Source organism: Mytilus galloprovincialis, chromosome 1 (assembly GCF_965363235.1).
Source record: "Mytilus galloprovincialis chromosome 1, xbMytGall1.hap1.1, whole genome shotgun sequence".
NCBI classification, from domain to species: Eukaryota; Metazoa; Mollusca; class Bivalvia; order Mytilida; family Mytilidae; genus Mytilus; species Mytilus galloprovincialis.
The window spans coordinates 125,689,513-125,709,140 of NC_134838.1; the positions used below are offsets into that span (position 1 = coordinate 125,689,513).

The following is a 19,628-nucleotide window of genomic DNA, read 5'->3' on the forward strand; positions in this document are numbered from 1 at the left end:
TGAGTTCCCACAGTATTTATTATATAAAAATAAATAATTAACAATATAACAAAAAATTAAAAAATAGTACACTAAATTATTTGTTCACTATATGTTTAACGATATTAACCATGATTGTTAAATTTATACTACTTAAGAACACTCTGGATTTCTAATATCCATATCTAGGTTTTACAGAATTAAAGCAAACTGACCAAACTACATCTACTATAATACGATTTGTCAAAATATGTTACAGTAAAAAAACACATTGAGATTCAATTTTATAAGGCATTGTTTTTATTAATTTCAACACCCTTTCAAACCTTCTAATTCCTACATTGATTGGAGATCAATTTTAAAAACAAAATTTAAAATACATTTCATAAGCTGCAGGGTTGTCTTTAGGAAAATGCAGAGCAATAAATCTATTACTAAAACAGCAACAACAAAATAATTATAAAGAAACTTTAACATTTTCCCCTCAAAACTTTTCCCTCATAAAACAAAAGGTCAAGTGTTTCAAAGCTGACTGAAAATCAACTCAGAATAATGCAACATTGGACCTTAAAAAAGAACACATTAAACTGTATGTTATGGTCCTGTAAAAGTGTTATTAAGGTGGTACCTAAGACTACAGGGAGATAACTCTGTAAAGTCAGCTAAACATTTTAATTACGTTGTGTTGTAAAAGGAATATTAAGCTTCTCAATGATCAAAATTGGTGTTTGTCAAATTGCTATATAACCAGTGTAATTTTTCTGACAAAACGGTTGGTTCAAAAATTTTAAAATTTTTATATTTTTGTTTATGTGTCAAAGTAAATAATTTGGCAAAATTTTATGAAAATTAAACGAGCCAAATTAATTTTAGTGAAAGTGTTGGGTACCACCTTAACAATAATACAATTTTCTATAAAACCTCATCATTAAAGGGGAACTAGCTCTAAGATATATAAAAGATCTATTATTTTGTTCAATCATTAATATAAGTGAAATAACGAAATTATAAGTCGCTTTTAGCAGCCAGTATGGTTCAATTTTGTCAAAATAAGAAACATTGAGGATGAGTTTTTCACTTGCAAGTGAATAATTCGATCTTATTGAATCCGTATTCATGTGAACTTCAATTAAACCCCTTTGCTAGAGATGGATAACATGTGAATTGTTTGTGTAAAGTTATTTATAGGAAAAGAATGTAAACATTAAAAGTGAAACAAAGGTAAATCATTTGATTGACTGATTCTATCCACCAAAAAAATCATTCTTATACATGTAAAAATGATGATAAAACATATCTTTTTTATCTATAATATGAAATTAAACAGACCTAGAAAAATCCAATAGCACGAGTTCGCTTCATCTAATTATATTTATGTTTACAACGCTTATATGGTCATAAGATGACTTTGTAGGTCAACTTGATAGTTAATTAGATGGCATACAGACTAAAATACACACGAAACGAAGCTATGAATTTTCATGCCCATGCCATGTTGATTGTTTATTTAAGACTTTAAATAGTTTGGATAAATGTGTTACATAGTTATAAATTAAATATGAGAATTGGGTCAAATTGGTGAACATGAATTTGACAGCTAAAAAAGAACCAATGTAGATATCACAACTGAAAGTTACAAAAGTTCATCTGCTTTTACTGTGGATAATAATTTATTATTTCTATTGCTAATACAGACACAGTCTCTTTCTTGTTAATCAATTGTTCTTAGTGGTACTTGTTAGACAAGTTTTTGTTCAATGTTCATGTAAAATATAAGTTAATCAAACATTTTACAAAAAGAAAATCTCAGTTGATAATCTCATGTCAAATTCATTTAAAATACAAAATTCAATAGCTATGCAAAAATGAAAATAAATCTTTTGTCTATTGCACATGCCCACTGACAATAAATGATAGTTATTTCAGGAGACAATCATACTGTATATGAATTCTGTCTACCAAATTGTAAAGCTGATCACCTTCAAATTGTGGGGCTAACATTGCATATAATTAAATACACCGATTTTGAAGTTTGTAGCCTAAGAATATTTAACTGTATACACTGTTACAAATAAGATTATACAATCATTTATCTTAGATGAATATAAACAAGAGGCTGTCAGAGCAACAGCAAACTGGATTTTTTAACATTTATTTGTGTCCTAAACATTTTTCAATATCACAAGGACCATAACTGATGAACGGTGAAAGTGAAAATCGTCAATATCAAAAATAACCTCCATTTTGTCATCAGTAGCAACATATTAAAATTTGAAAAGCTTTGGTTGAATCATAATTGTTCATGAGTAAATGCACGGACAGGACTGGAAACACAATTTTTCAATCTTTACTCCTGAACAGTAAAAGTCAAAATTGTCATTCTTGGACTTGACCTCCATTTTGTCATCAGTATCAACATATTAAAATTTTGAAAGCTTTCAAAAGCTTTGGTTGAACAGTTCATGAGTAAATGCACGGACAGGACTGGAAACACAATTTTTCAATCTTTCTAGAACCGTAACTCCTGAACAGTAAAAGTCAAAATTGTCATTATTGAACTTGACCTCCATTTTGTCATCAGTATCAACATATTAAAATTTTGAAAGATTTGGTTGAACAGTTCATGAGTAAATGCACGGACAGGACTGGAAACATAATTTTTTAATCTTTCAAGAACCGTAACTCCTGAACGGTAAAAGTCAAAATCGTCATTATTGAACTTGACCTCCATTTTGTCATCAGTATCAACATTTTAAAATTTTAAAAGCTTAGGAAAATCGTCATTATTAAACTTGACCTCCATTTTGTTGTCAGTAACAACATTTTCAAATTCTAAAAGCTTAGGTTGAATGGTTCATGAGTAAATGCATGGACAAGATTTGGCTGCCGCCCACCAGGCCACCCAACTGACTGCCAGCCGTACATCTCCAAATCAATAACCAACATTTGTGTCACAAAATTCCGTTAAAAAATCAAATGTAGCATACATAACCTTAACATAAACAAAACAATAGAAAACTTTCAAAATCTTAACAATACTTTGGTGTTGTCATAAATGAACTGTACATTATCAAAACAATAACAAAAATAATACAATACAATACAAGTTAAAAAATATAATGCATAGCATTTAGTGGTTTTTATGCAATATAATCACAACTTCATTTAAAAATGGATTACCTGGTAAAAATTAACAATAAATCATCTCCACAAACATGCTTTATAACCCTTGGCCTTTTAACATTACATTAAGAAGCATCTTTAGTTTTTCAAAAATAATCCCACATTATAATACACAGTCGTAATAGCCTCTATTATATGTAATTTATTGCATATAACAAGAAAATGTCTTTTTTAGTATCTCTTACATTGCTGGTTGGATTAATGTTATACAGTAGCTGGTGCTTTCTGTTGTACCTCTGGTTTTTCTACAATGATTTCTTTTGATTTGTCAATCTTTCTAAATGTCACATAACTGTAAATCAAACTGCCAAATACACTGAAACAAAAAGAAACTTGTCAGTACACATTATAGATGGCTACTTAGAAATAAAAGAGCAGTGGTACTATGTATGCTGTGGTTGCACATATTTTGTCTGCCAAATAGCAATTACTTGAAATAATAATTGTAGGTTCTTTTAGAAGGCAATTTTACTCAAAAATAAAAGAACAGTGTTCCTATGTACCCCAAGGTTGCACATATATCTGCCAAAGTAAAATGTGCAGTTTCTTTTAAACTTTTTCGCAAATATTCTACAAGGAGTGTAGACATGAGATTGGCTGGATAAGAAAATCAATCATCATATTTTTTATACCAAATAAAGTTGACATTTTCAGTATCTTTGTATTGAACCTCACCAGGAAAACTTAACGTTGATTTCTGATCTATACAATGATGTGATGGTTAGGTGAACCTTGTCTGAAAAGCATGAATATCTTAAAATGATTTTATTATAACCAAAAAAGATCAAAAACCTGACCTGCATCACTGTATATAATTGATTTAGGTTAAATGTATACTGGAGCATAACTAATCATTCCCTGATATTAAAGCCATGAACACCTGGTTAAAATTTTCCTTGTTCAATGAGTGTTGTAAAGACAGACAGGTGGAGTCTAGAGGTTACTAAACCATATTCTGCCTTTTTAATGAAGTTGTCCAATTACATATAATAAATGAAAAACTATCACATGAAATAATAGAATAATGATTTTTTAAAAGAAGAGACTGAATCCTGAAAATAAGGTCAACGACAACAGACTTGTGCCAGACTGAAAGTTAAGAACATAAAGCATTTGTATAAAAGATATAAATAATTAGGAGACAAATTATATTTGACTTACCTTATGTTAATACCAGTAAAATTTATCCAAGTAAAATTATAATCTCCTCCAAGAAACATTCCAATATATGTCACAAACAGGTTCTGAAAAATACAAACAAAATTTTTTTATGGAACTATTTCAGAAGAAAAATTCATGGGGATCGGTATAAACCTTTCCAACTTCCTCTTTTATGCAATAACAAGTTCTTATTTTAAAATGTCATTCAAAATTTACTTTATACTTGAGTTGAAAACCTATTTACCATAGGATAAACTACAATTCTTTTATTAGATAAAACTGTATATAGAAAATATTTCTTGTTATTTCCCCTTATTACAGCCTATTGTTTTCTCCTGTTTATTACTCTATGACACTATCTTCCATTATGACCAAATGATATTTATGAGATAAGCTCCAACAGCATCAATTGTTGATTTGATGATTGCACATTAAGTTTACCTATAAAGACATGCTAGTATTTTTGGCAGTGTATGAACTTTTGTCTGTAATACCAGTATATTATTAATTCACGTACCTTAAGGACTCCAACTATGTTAGTTGTTAGAGCAGAATTATGTTGAGTGCACAACACTATTGAGTAATTCAGTATAAATCCCATAAAACATGACAACAAGAACTGGGTCAAAAATCCAATGGTCAGCCAATCCTCAAACTTCATTGCCTGAATATAGTAAAATACTTACTATGTTTTTGTGATTTGAATGATAATCTTTTCTTGTTATTAAGTCTTCATTCAAATTTGATTCTTATTCAAAATTTAAAACAAGATGGATATGAATGCTTTCCATGGAAACAAAAGACTAAGTAAAACAAAATGTGTGTAGCTTACTATGTAGTATGGGTTTTGCTCATGGTTGAAGGCCATACAGTGACCTTTAGTTGCTACCTTATAGTAACGGATGACTAAGTAAGGAAAACACATGGGCTCAAATAAACTGTATGTATTCTCATTATTTTTGTTATTATTCTTATAAAATATATACATTTTAGCAGATTTCACAAACTTTTGTTATATTTACCTTATCTATTTCTCCCATAGAGAAAGCTAAAATGCTGATAGGTACAATCATAAACAAGGAATTGTAAAACAACAGTCCATACTTTCCTAAATCCTGAAATATTGAAAGGAACAACAGTTTAATATAAGGAAATACTTACTAGATGCTGGTGTTTTTTACCAATCATGAAAATGTTAACCATTTATAGCTTTTACTCTTATTATCTTATAGTTACTGTTAACTTGTACTAAAAATATATGAACAGATGATTGACAGCTAAGAGTAAATCAGTGAATTTGAAAGAACAGAGTTTTGAAAATACAAGTAAAAGAATCAAAAGATTAAAATTAAATTAATTTTGAACTGTCATGAAATACAGCAAAACTCATGTTTAGAATAATAATTATAATATGAAATATAACTTCATCAGACATTCATCTAGTTGATAAAACTTGTTACTGTAAAGTTTCTTGAATCTTGCAACATCTTATTTAACTTTAAAGTACATGTACTAGCAAGCTTAAACATTTTCTACCACCTTTTTTAAAAGGACAAAAGGTCCGAATGGGTATCATGTATGTACCATATTAGTTTGTCACAAGGTGTTTCATCAAAGATGTTCCATATATGTACTATGTACATTTTTTTTTTTAAACAAGAGTACACACACTGAAATGTCTCACCTTTTTTACTAATCATTGATATTATGTTGATAGTCCTAAATATAAAGCTTTATTACAACTGTCAACATTAACCAAGAAAACTAAACATTGATCAAAGAACCATGAAAATGAGGCCAAGGTCAGATGAACCATGCCAGGCAGACATGAACAGCTAACAATTCTTCCATAAAACAAATATAGTTGACCTATTGCTTATAAATTGAGAAAAACAGACCAAAACACAAATACTTAACACTAGCAATGAACCGAATGAGGTCGAGGTCAAATATAACCTGCACGACTGACATATAGATCATAAAATATTTCCATACACCAAATATAGTTGACCTATTGCATAAAGTATTAGAAAAATAGACCAAAACTCAAAAACTTAACTTTGACCACTCAACCATGAAAATGAGTTCAAGGTCAGATGACACCTGTCAGCTAGACATGTACACCTTACAATCATTCCATACACCAAATATAGTAGACCCATTGCATATAGTATATTAAAAACAGACCAAAACTCAAAAATTTAACTATAACTACTGAACCATGAAAATGAGGTCAAGGTCAGATGACACCTGCAAGTTGGACATGTACACCTTACAGTTCTTCCATACACGGAATATACTAGACCTACTGCTCATAGTATCTGAGATAAGGACTTGACCACCAAAAATTAACCTTGTTCACTGATCCATGAAATGAGGTCAAGGTCAATTGAAAACTGTCTGACGGGCATGAGGACCTTGCAAGGTATGCACATACCAAACATAGTTATCCTATCACTTATAATAAGAGAGAATTTAACATTACAAAAAAACTTTTTTTGCAAGTAGTCACTGAACAATGAAAATGAGGTCAATGACATTGGACATGTGACTGACAGAAAGTTCATAACATGAGGCATATAAATACCAAGTATGAAGCATCCAGGTCTTCCACTTTTAAAATATAAAGCTTTTAATAAATTAGCTAACATTGCCGCCGCTGTAGCCGCCACCACCGCCGCCGGATCACTATCCCTATGTCGAGCTTTTGCAACGAAAGTTGCAGGCTCGACAAAAACTATTTACATTTCTTTACCATTTTGATTCTTTTCTAATTTCAGACTTATTTAAAACTGTTGTTTGTGCGTTATTTTGTAAAATTTAGAGAAATTCAAATCCATCTAATTTTGATATCATCAAACGAAAAATTTAATTGCAACAATGCAACTGCCCTAAAGGAATCCTCAACTTACTTCCAAAAAAGCATTGCCACAACATATTATTTACAGTTCATTACTTTATAATACATGTTCTCTTTAAAACATGTTTGCAATGGACGAAAATTGATATTTATTGACAAGTAGGAAAGCTTAAATGGATTTTTTAACCTTTTTACTTAAATACCCTTTCCCATTAAGCTTTATATACCTGAACAGGCTTCACTGTGCCAATAATGGGTATTCAGTCAAATCTTAAGATAGAATAATTGCATTTTACATTAAGTTATGGTGATACCTGTATCATAAGAACTGTATGTAGGATGTTGTGCCTTATAATGGTGATACTTCAAGTAAAATTTATGTCATGTCATTCACATTTTTGGCAAAAAATAATTACTCTCTTATGAAAGTTTAATGTTTGAAATCAAACAAATTAACAATGACATACCACGTCATACAGGTTGCACTTTGTAAATACAGCTGTTTCTCAAACCACGCTTCTTTTGGAGCGATACATAATATTCATAGATAATTAATTTTGTTTAAGAACTGGTTCCCAGCTATTATCTCTATGTTTCATCTTGTAGATGTAACTTGACAATGGTACCAGTTAATTAACATATATATTGTGGTCAAATTGAAATCTATAGAAAACCTTAAGTCGAGTAAGGGTAGTGCAGAATTTTAGTGTAAGTTTAAATTTTTACCAGTTCAAGGCATATAAATTTGATTTATTTTTTTTAAATATCTTAATTATAATGTATTTGGGGTGAATTTGTAATATATGGGTGTTGTTATAAGCTTGTTCCCATAGTTCTCACGATTATTTTTTCAACTGAAAAGTAATTATTTTTCTTCCAGAAACAAAAAATACATAGTAAAGGGATGCATATAAGTTGCAGATGGAGAAGAGAAAGGGAAGAGGTTGTGTCCCTCTTTTATAATCTAGCTAGGACACTGTCATATATTGTATGTACTATAATAGCTTTTACTTTGCATGAACATCTTACATAGGCAAGTAAGTAAAATGAATAATGAGATGAGATATTCTCTGGTCTGCATGCAATTGTAATCAAATCAATTTGAAATAATTGAATAGAAATTGATTTCAATAAATTAATTCGTAGATATAATAGCAAAGGCAAAAACAATAAAACTTTGGAATAAGAATAAATTATGCATCACAATATGTTTCCTTATAAATAGTCTACTTCATATTGACTTTAATTTTCTAGCATTCCAACTTTCTAAAATACTCACTTTCCTGCTCTGAAATATTCCATAGGTTTATTATTAAACTGTTATAGGAAATACCCAGTTGTATCATTTTTTCTCTCATCCCCATTAACTAATAAGTTTAATGAGTATGGCATTCACATGCTCTCCTGAACAAGCAAAGCCGATTTACAAAATAGAAATTATGGGAAGATATACAATAAGTTGTATTCTTAAAAAATACTAGAAAGAACTTAAATCTTATGTTATGCATTTTCTTGCTAAAAATATAAGTCAATAAAAACCTGAGGACAGCATGGCAAAAAAACAATAAGATTAACTTATTAAAAAAAAACCTGCATAGAGCCTAAAGACTGAGCGATACAAACCCAACATAATTAATTCCGCAATTTTGTTTAGAAAATAAGACTTCTTTACAAGCTATGAAAACCACAAAGTAAATATATAAATTAGACAATGTCAAAATCAACTGATATTTTTATATTTACCTTAGCTTCTAATTTCTTTTTCGTGTAGACACCATTAGCTGATGTGCATAAATCATTTAATATTATAAATACATATCCAACAAGGTCAAAAGCTAGGTCATTACTGAAACAGAAAATAGGAAATTTGATAAGAAAAGATACATCTATCTATTTCTGCAAGGCATATTTTATTCTTATCCATCATTTCAATTTCAATCTAAAGTTCACATTGTTGTGCCTGTCCAAAGCCAGGATCCTTTGTTAATCTTGAATGTTTTGTAATTTAAGTTCATTTATATGTTTTGCAGTTTAGTATGATGTCCATTTTCATTAAAACATTTTATCAAGGGGCCATCTGAAATCTGCCTCCAGGTGCCAGATGTTTTTATTGTGTTGAAAACCAATTGTTGGTGGACTTTTACTCTTTGGTCATGTTGTTTTCTCTTTGACATATTCCCGATTTCAATTCTCAATTTTATTGGTGTGAATCTGTAAATTTAATATGTTTTATTTGTTTCAATTTTCTTCTTACACTTATGAAATTTGTCTATACACTTCGTGTCGCTTATTCTTTAGTTTTCTATGTTGTGTCATTTGTACTATTGTTTTTCTGTTAGTCTTTTTCATTTTAAGCCATGGTGTTGTCAGTTTATTTTTGATTTAGGAGTTTGACTGTCCCTCTGATATCTTTTGTCCCTCTTTTATGAAATATGCCTTACACTTATGAAATATGTTTTTACATAAAAATCATATCACTTTCTAAATTTTAAATAAATGAGAATAAACAAAGGTATCTAAATGTTGATAATATTTAGTAATAGATTGACAAAAAATAACCACTTAAGGGGTTCCTGACTTGGGACAGGTGCCTGAACATTTAATGGGGTTGAACCAGAGACTGCAAGCTGCAAAAGGGGAGAAGTTTGGCTTTTTTTATGATCAAGGTTATATTTTCTAAGATGCAAAGGGAAAGGGTGTGACTTTATCAATCAAGCTCTATATTGACATTTTATCTAGACAGATGCTATAGGAAAGAGGTGGGACCTCATGATCAAAGCTTGTTTGGTGGATAGTCGTCCCACTGCCAATCAATGCCAACCATACCACATCTTTTTATATTTGGCTGTTACATCTTATTGAGACAAGATTTTTTAGGAAAGAGGTGGAACTTCATCATTAACTTGGGTATCTAGACAAGATACAAATGAAAAGGGGTGTGATTTTATCATTAAAGCTATAAATTGACATCTCATCTAGACAAGATACAAGAGACAAGGGCCATGACTTCATTAAAGCTATATATTGACATCTTATCTAAACAAGATACAAGAGACAAGGGCCATGACTTCATTAAAGCTTTATATTGACATCTTATCTAAACAAGATACAAGAGACAAGGGCCATGACTTCATCATTAAAGCTATAAATTGACATCTTATCTAAACAAGATACAAGAGACAAGGGCCATGACTTCATCATTAAAGCTATATATTGACATCTCATCTAAACAAGATACAAGAGACAAGGGGCATGACTTCATTAAAGCTATATATTGACATCTTATCTAAACAAGATGTGAAAGGAAAGAGGTGTGACTTCATGACCAAGTCTATATATTTCGGTTGTATAGCTGAGTTAACAGAATGCATCAATACAATATCTGCATTTTAGTTCACGTAATGTAGATTGGCTGAGCGCAAGATCATTTACTATCATATTGTTGGGAATATATGCACTGTTTTCATGTTTAGTGTAACCTAGTATTATGATGTACTTTGACAGAAGGGAAAAATGTACAATTACAAAATTCAATATATTTGAAATAGGTCTCTGTGAATATTGTAAATATTTTTCTTCTGTCTTGTGTGCAATTATGATTGTGGTATAAAAATATATGGAACTAAAAATGTTTGAATACATTCACTTAATAACTTACCTAGCCGCCACCAGGGCTCCAAAGATCATTAAGAATACAGTCATCTGAATTGTTCTTGATGCTTTTACACTGAAAAGAATCAAATCAGTAGAAAAGGGAATGCCAACAAATTTATATTCACCAAGCTATACCAATGACACCTAAATCAAAGCAAAGTCCATAAAACAATTTTTAATATCTTCATTTACAAAAAAAATTGACCAGAAGCTTAAATTATACTAAGAAAAATCATCTATTGTTTTTTTTTTCAATTTTAAGGAGCAAGAAATTCCTTTTGCTTACCCCTACAATTCTATAACATATACATGATATAGTTTAAGATAGACATATGCCTCATTCACACATAATCGAATTAGATTCGCATTAACTTATTTAAATTAGTTTAATTCAAATTCAAAACGTGTTATGTCCTTACATAAATTCTAATATGAATTGCGTTGTGCATCAAATTCGCGTTTTGTTCTAACGACGTTAACTAATTCATATTAACAAAAACGCATTTCAAATGCGAATTAGATAATGAGAATAAGCCAATTCAAATTCAATTCGAATTAAATGTATGTGTAAACGAGGCAATACAAAGATGTGGTATGAATGCCTTTGAGACATTTTTAGAAAATCTTATAAAATACTTATTATTCTTCATAACTATCTAAAGAAAACAGGAGCAAATGTTGAATGTATGAAAAATAAAGAGGGACTCACTTCCCTCCAAATTTTCTACAGTTTATATCTCAAAAACAAGGTCAGAGAATTTTATTTATTTCTGTTTTTAAGTTCTGTTATTTACATACTACTAATTTATAAGTGTCTTTAAAAAGCAGAGCAAACATCCTTTTACAGTTTTATTATGCCATATCATTTCCTTTCCAATTCTAAAAAAAAAAATATAAACTAACAGGAATATTTGTGATAAAGGTTGTGTATGATGAAACTGATGAAACAGTTACCTACCATTAAATAAAATTGAGAATGGAAATGGGGAATGTGCCAAAGAGACAACAACCCAACCCTAGAGCAGACAACAGCAGAAGGTTACCAACAGGTCCTCAATGCAATGAGAAATTCTCGCACCCGGAGGTGTCCTTCAGCTGGCCCCTAAACAAATATATACTGGTTCAGTGATAATGAACACCATACTAAACTCCAAATTGTACACAAGAAACTAAAAGTTAAAATAATACAAGACTAACAAAGGCCAGATGCTCCTGACTTGGGACAGGCGCAAAAATGAGGCGGGGTTAAACATGTTTGTGAGATCTCAACCCTCCCCCAATACCTCTAGCCAATGCAGAAAAGTAAACGCATACGCACATTAAAATTTAGTTCAAGAGAAGTCCGAGTCTGATGTCAGAAGATGTAACCAAAGACAATGTATTACCTACTGGTACATACTTACCCCAAGACATAATATTCTGCAATCATAGTGAACAGTATGGTAAATCTTCTGAGTATTATGAACATAGGTAAGCTGAAAAAGTCATTAAATGTCAAAAAAGTGACAGTATTACCCACAAATCACAGCGAATATGAAACAATAGCAGAATTTAATGGGGCTGTCAAATGATTTCAATAATTTGAAATAAAGACCATGACCTGCAAAATGTGGAATGAAGATAATTCATGACTAATAAATTGAAAAAGTGTTTCTCAAATGACTCAGACATGAATACAGTTCAACACATTTACAAGATCTTGGATGAGAGTTAGTCATGATAATAACCTAAGATGAATTTCATGATACATTATTACTGTTAACCAACTAATTGTCAAGAGCAATTTAGTTTTGTGACTTTTGTGAGTAAAAAAAAAAAACACAAATCTTAATCACTGTGACTATGTAAAACTAGGATCTTTTCTTACTTTATAAATACATCTAGTTTCAAAGTAGTTTGAAAATCACAAAATTAAATCGCAAGAATGAGCTAAAGGCGAAAAAAAAGTTTCTGTGAAAATAAGTTGGTTAAAAGTAATTGAATGATTGTTGGTGTTTAATGGCACCCAGCACTATTGGCTATTTGTGGCGATCCTTTTTTATTTGTAAAGGAAGCCAAAGAGAATGAATGTCCTAGTCAGAAAAATCTTTATGCATGTCTTATTGTCGTTTCAAGATATAAATCAGCTTTGAATGATATCTTTATTTGAAACATTTGGTCAAAGTCAAGACACATTCTTGGGTCATGTGCATTAACTGTGAAATATCTGTAAGGTGCAAACAGACATAAAAAGATATGACAGAGTCTAAAGTTAGTACATTATTTAGCTATTACACTGACATTCAAGATGAAGGGGTGAGATCAAATAATAACCAAGGAAATAAGATATGCAAATATCACTGACTTACCATTAGTGGTTCACCTTTAAACTGTCATACTCACAAACTTATAAACTATGCAATAGTCTCAACATCAATTTACTATGACTGAACGAGTGGGTCAAAAATCTCCATTGAAATTAGATGTACTAATGCTAATGCAATAGCATATTAAATATCAACTTAACCTTAAAATAACCTAATCAAACTTTCAAATGTAGATCAAGCAAAAGTTTCATAGTCAATAAACCATGACTGAGAAGTCTATGGACAAATAGTCTCCATGGAATGAGATGTGCCAATGCTTACAGAGCTGCATATTAAATATAATTGACTTATCATTAGCGTTTACTCTTGAACTGACGTTTATCAGTCTTTATCAACAGATGCTGACAACCCCAACCACTGACATGTGAATCAGCACACCTAAGTCTTGCTAAAACAACGTTGTCACAGGTGAAACAAAATTCAAACACTTGGTTTGACCTTTTTTTTTATCTTTTTTATCCATTTTGCAGTGACATATATATTGTTTATTTCATTTAAATGTGTGATTACATTCATAGCAGAAACTAAGTGTACATGAGATACTCCTTGAATGAATTTGTTTTCTACATTCAAAAATATACTAACTTTAATTTTTGGGTTCCACCTAAACCCAGCACCAGATTTCCAAGGAAAAATAAAGGCAAAGGCCATATCTGAAAATAAGAATAAAAGATCTTTTCTTCCTGTTTACTTCTTTATGCATTTATCAATTCATTACATCCTTTTTTTTTCTTTAAATGTGAATGAAGTATGTATACATCTCTGATGAGATAGGTCTTTTTCAATTGTACTTTGAGTGTTGCTATACCTTTATTCTAGGATTTCAGTGAGTTCAGTGATCACAAACAGTGTAGTGCCTGTCCTGTAATTATTTTTGTTTTATTGTAAGACAAAAATTAAGCCAATATATGTAGTCTATGACAATCGCTTCATGTAAAGAGACAAATATTTCATGTACATAGTTATTAAGTGGACTTACAAAAAAGTCAAGAAATTTTGCTAAGTGGTAATGATGGCATGTTGGGTAAGACTAAAAAATGTGACTTGCAACAGGTCACCTACTCCTTTAGAGATCTGTTGTTATTCAATTTCCCATCTTGTGGACGTTTTAATAAATGTTGACTCCATGTCTTAGACTAGTTACTGGTATCTCTTAAATTTTACTAAGGAATTCAATCCATGATTTTTTTAATCAATATAAGTGTTGTGGACAATGCTTACTAAATGTTACATTTCTTTTGTGTTCTGTTATTTACCTTTCTAAATATGTCTGTACTGAAACCTGGGAAATCTACAATACTTAGTTGTCTGGCAAAAAATAACACAACAATGCCTGTCACCATCTGTTAAAAAAATAATAATACATTATGATTATATAAAATGTCCAACTAAAAATCTGTTTAATATAATATATATGATGGAGAGTATGAAAAAAATCCTATTTAACTCCCCTCCTCAAGTAAGATATGTTAAATTGTGTTAAAATTTTTGCTTGCCATAGCCTTTTCATCCTTGAAAATTTGGATTGACAAGTTGTTTTTCTACGAATATGTATTTATTTAAACAAATGGTCATAAGGAGATCTAGAAGGTACATTTTTGACAAATTTACTGTTTGAATTCCTTTCCATGTTAACTTTGTTGAGATATTAAAAGTTAACTTACCTGCCCAAGAGCCAAACACTGATATGATGGAAATCTACAATACATTAAACAAATTAATAAATTTCTACTTTTTTAATTAATTGTTGGTTAGTACATGTAACAAAAAGAATACTATTTTAAAGCCATAATTTAAATGAAAAAAGGTTATTTTGAATCACCAGTGATTGATCTATGTTAACTTCTTTTAAAAACAAGAATGTGTCCATAGTACACAGATGCCCCAATCGCACTATCATTTTCTATGTTAGGGGACCGTAAAATTGGGGTAAAAACTCTAATTTGGCATTAAAATTAGAAAAATTGTATCATAGGGAACATGTGTACTAAGTTTCAAGAAGAGTGCACTTCAACTTCATCAAAAACTACCCTGACCAAAAACTTTAGCCTGAAGTGGGACAGATGAACAGACAGACATCCAAACGAAAGAACCAACCAACAGACACACAGACCAAAAAACATCATGGACATAATGGAAAATAAAAATCAGTCACATCTGGGGTAGTTGGCAATGTAGCTTTCAATCAATACCTTATGTAATTTAGCCTGTTAATAAATAAGGCAGATAAAATAAGGAGGTACAAATGTAAATAATGTCTATTGCATGTGTCTGCATGCGCAGGCTAGCTCTAAAGCAGATCATACTATTTTTTCAGGGTAACTTACCCAGAGTAAAATATAGTCAAAAAGATATTTAAATATTAAAATAAGGAGATGTGGTATGATTGCGAATGAGACAACAATCCACTAAAGTTCAAAAAAGGGGAATGTTATGAAATCAACCTTACACCCTTCAAATCAGATTTTATATCATTTATTCACATAATGATCTGAACATGTTAAATTACCAGGAGTTTATCAAAATCGGCAGAGCAATTATAACAGTTTATAGTAAAACTAAATACATCCTTTTTAGAATAATAAGTAACTACCTAATAAATTAAAAAAAAACAGGTCACTGAGGTGTCCCTTTAATACTATTTATCAATAAAAATTAAAATCAATTACAAACGAAAGTGAACCAACGCCTGGTGAGTCTGTAGTACGGTAGAGTCCATAAAGTGGATACCCGAGGGTATGCAGGGTCGTTATGATAAAAACATAAAATGTAGAGAGTCTTATAACAACAACACTTTAGGGACTGCTGCAGAAAATTTATTGATCGACATGTTTCGGTGCCTAGGGCACCGTCATCAGGATAAAAACAATACATAAAATCATGTTGAAGTAAAAAATCGGGTTGTTAAAATTTAAACGTCACAGTGTCACAATGGTAAGTAACGTTATTAATAGCAACGTACTGAAAGTGAAAGTGAAAGTTCATTGTAAGTATGTAAATAAACTATAAAAAGAAATTAAAAATAAAATGTTTTTGTTGTGAAAATGTTTGTTAAAATTATTCTGCCAACATGTGTTTGTCCTCTTGCATCGTGGAAAGAATAATACAATTAGTTGTCAGGCTGTGTATAGACTGTATAGGTTGTGTGGTCTGAATGTTCTGTTAAATTTCTTCCCCAAAATAGACGACATTTTATCAGCAATTCCGTACCAATGACCATTTCGACTGGCTTCCCTTGGCCAGAGGTAAGCCAGTCGAAATGGTACGGAATTGCTGATAAAATGTCGTCTATTTTGGGGAAGAAATTTAACAGAACATTCAGACCAGATAGTTTATTTACATACTTACAATGAACTTTCACTTTCACTTTCAGTACGTTGCTATTAATAACGTTACTTACCATTGTGACACTGTGACGTTTAAATTTTAACAACCCGATTTTTTACTTCAACATGATTTTATGTATTGTTTTTATCCTGATGACGGTGCCCTAGGCACCGAAACATGTCGATCAATAAATTTTCTGCAGCAGTCCCTAAAGTGTTGTTGTTATAAGACTCTCTACAATAAAAATTAAAGTATAAACAAAAATGTAAATAAAACATCTGTATCTTATTCAATAAAGGAAATGGCTAATGGTAAATGTAGATAACTTTGTTAAATCTTTGCTAACAGACAGATAATCAAAACTTGTTTTAAATACATGTTTGTACAGTGATTTAAAGTGACAGTAAAAACTATTTCCTTAAAAGAAGTAACAACAATTTCACACTAGATAGTTTGCCATAATCACTCATCTAAAACTAAGTATTAAATGTCTAATTTGGACACTTTTGATACCTGTAATATTTGGAACAACTTATTTGTTAATCAGTTTTTCCATATTTATTATTTAACGTAAATTATTTTAGTGGAACCTGATTGAAATTAACTACAAATAATGTTTCTTTAAGAAAATTATTGCTCTGTTGTCAGTTGATATATATCAAAATGAAAACTATGCATTTGAGATAAAATGCTTTGCTGAGCACTGGCTTAGAAGACTGCAGCGATTGAACCCTAAACAGTTGGACAAATTAAAGAATTACAAAAAAAATAAAAGTGCCGCCTGATTTAATAGACCACACTGGGGTCAAACCCTAAACACAAAACAGTTGGACAATTCAATGAATTACAAAAAAAAATAAAATTAGTCCAAATAGTTATGACCTATTAAAGGCTATTCTACTTTTTTCTTTTATGCCTAAGGGACGACATCAAAAGTTCAATGAAGGATAAAAAAACTTAATTCACATAGTTTTTTCACTGACCCCACACCCCCCTCTTAACTTCATTTGGGAAAAATTGATTGACCAATAGGGATATATGTAAAATCGATTTTAGATTAACAAAACTTGCAGCAATGTTGACCCCACCCCCCTCAAACTATTTGATTTAAGTTTTTTATCCTACATCGATCTTTTGATGTCGTCCCTAACTGTGAAGCAAAAAAAAAGTATAGCCTTTCAACATGTTCAAGATGTCAGAATAATTTAGACTGGTTAGTTTTTTAACCCCAAAAAATTTCAATATAATTAAAAATTTGAAAGATCATTTATACATATTTAGAAATATTTATATATGTATACATTTATCAAATCATTGGATGTTGAATTGACTATAAATAGATGTCTATTACATACCTGCCAACTTTTCAAAATGCCCATGGGGGTTTTGCGTGCAAGACGGCTCTTATAGTCCTACAAAACCTTCAAGGGGTCTTCAAGGGGCCTTCAAATACATTGTAATGTTGTGTTTTGGCTTCTACATACTCCAATAAGCCCATTGCCATTGTAAAATCAATTGTAAAATTGTGAACAAAATCGTTCTTTCAAAATGTTCATTTGGAAGCCTCCATGGGGGAAATCCCCTGCAAATAGTGTCAGTTGGCAGGTATGCTATTAGACCAGAGGCCAATTTAACTATGCACAGCCACAGATTTGACTTTATCTCTATAGAGTCGAGTTGGGTTGAAAATCCATATCATTTTCATACTCATTTATAAATGAACACCAAATAGACACTTAAGTTAACAAGTTCGTTAATGATTCAGTTAATTTATACACTTTATGGGTATTTGTCTGCCATTACTGGACATCACAAAAGTGTGAAATTATTAAGTCACAATAGAAAATTTATGACGCTGCAAAGGTAAAGTGATTGTTGTATGAAGTCAAAAGCTCAAGCATGAAAGACTTTCTGGTCGAGCAGAACAGATTTACAAATATGGTTACAGCGTATTTGACATGTTTGATAAGGTGTATTCTGTTAGTGAATATCAATTCAAAGATTTCCAGAACTGTCACTCGCCATGTAGTGGCAATAGGACATATATAGAAATACAGCCGTTCAAGTCTACCATTTAATAAGATAAATCTATTTCCGCCCACGCCGACATAATTGATGTTCTGATGTAGACAAACAAAAGTACATACACCTTATCCCTATTTGTCTGCCATTACCGGATATCACACAGGTTCCTGTAAAATTTTGACGTCATAAAACAAAATATCTGACGCCGCAATGGTAAAGTGATTGTTGTATGCGTCAAACGTTCAAGCAGCCGGGTCAGCTGGGATTAGCGATAAGGTGTATTAACATAGGAACCTAGTTCGCGCTTTATTCATGACACACGAACTGTTATATCATATGACACATTTAGATTTATTAAAATGCCGAATTGACTATAAATATGTGTCGATTTGACCAGAGGCCGATTTAACTAGGTGCCGATTTGACTTGAAGTTGTACCCTCGGTTCTTGAGTGACTGTAACTTACTTGTATGTAGTGAGCACTATTTTATTGACAACTATAATCAGGAAAGATGAAAATCCATAAAACAACGCAGAGAAGAGACGCATAAAAGTTGCTGAACCAGAGTCACCAAACCTATCTAAAAGACCCATGATGTGGACTGTTGATGTTGGAGATAGGAAGCGGATGTAAAAGAGAATGTAGGACAGAAAGTCACAGGACAAAAAGTCACAGACAAAAAGTCACGGACAAAAAGTCACAGGACAAAAAGTCACAATTAATTTTTTCTGAATATTTTCTTTGAATAAAAAACACTTATTTCTACAAAAATATTTATGTATTTTTCTTGAACTATTGTATATAAACCAACATTGTAAACAAAATTTATCCAAAAAATATCAAAGATGATCAAATAATTGTTAAAAAAACAAAATGTCAATGTGGGTTTTCACTTAAATGGCTTCATGGTGCCAAGAAATATACCCTTTGCATGATTAAAATTAAATAAATCTTCATTTTTCAAGTATAATGACACATTTCCTACACTTAAATATGAATATATGTATTAAAAAGTAAATATTTCAAGATATTTCTCTTATATATTCAAATAATTGTCAACAAACTATTTGTG

The 19,628-nt window shown here is 30.9% G+C and overlaps 1 protein-coding gene across 1 annotated transcript; it reads right to left on the reverse strand.

Moving 5' to 3' along the window:
* On the reverse strand, positions 1-19,187 carry LOC143057789 (solute carrier family 35 member D2-like protein). The gene is made up of 11 exons (XM_076231191.1): positions 19,022-19,187; positions 14,868-14,901; positions 14,460-14,546; positions 13,789-13,856; positions 12,241-12,312; positions 10,842-10,910; positions 8,927-9,029; positions 5,346-5,438; positions 4,841-4,987; positions 4,324-4,406; positions 1-3,478 (listed from the first exon to the last, which is right to left on the reverse strand). The coding sequence occupies exons 1-11, from the start codon at positions 19,147-19,149 to the stop codon at positions 3,367-3,369; spliced, it is 996 nt and encodes a 331-aa protein (XP_076087306.1). The 5' UTR covers positions 19,150-19,187; the 3' UTR covers positions 1-3,366.
* Between the last annotated feature and the right edge of the window lie 441 nt (positions 19,188-19,628).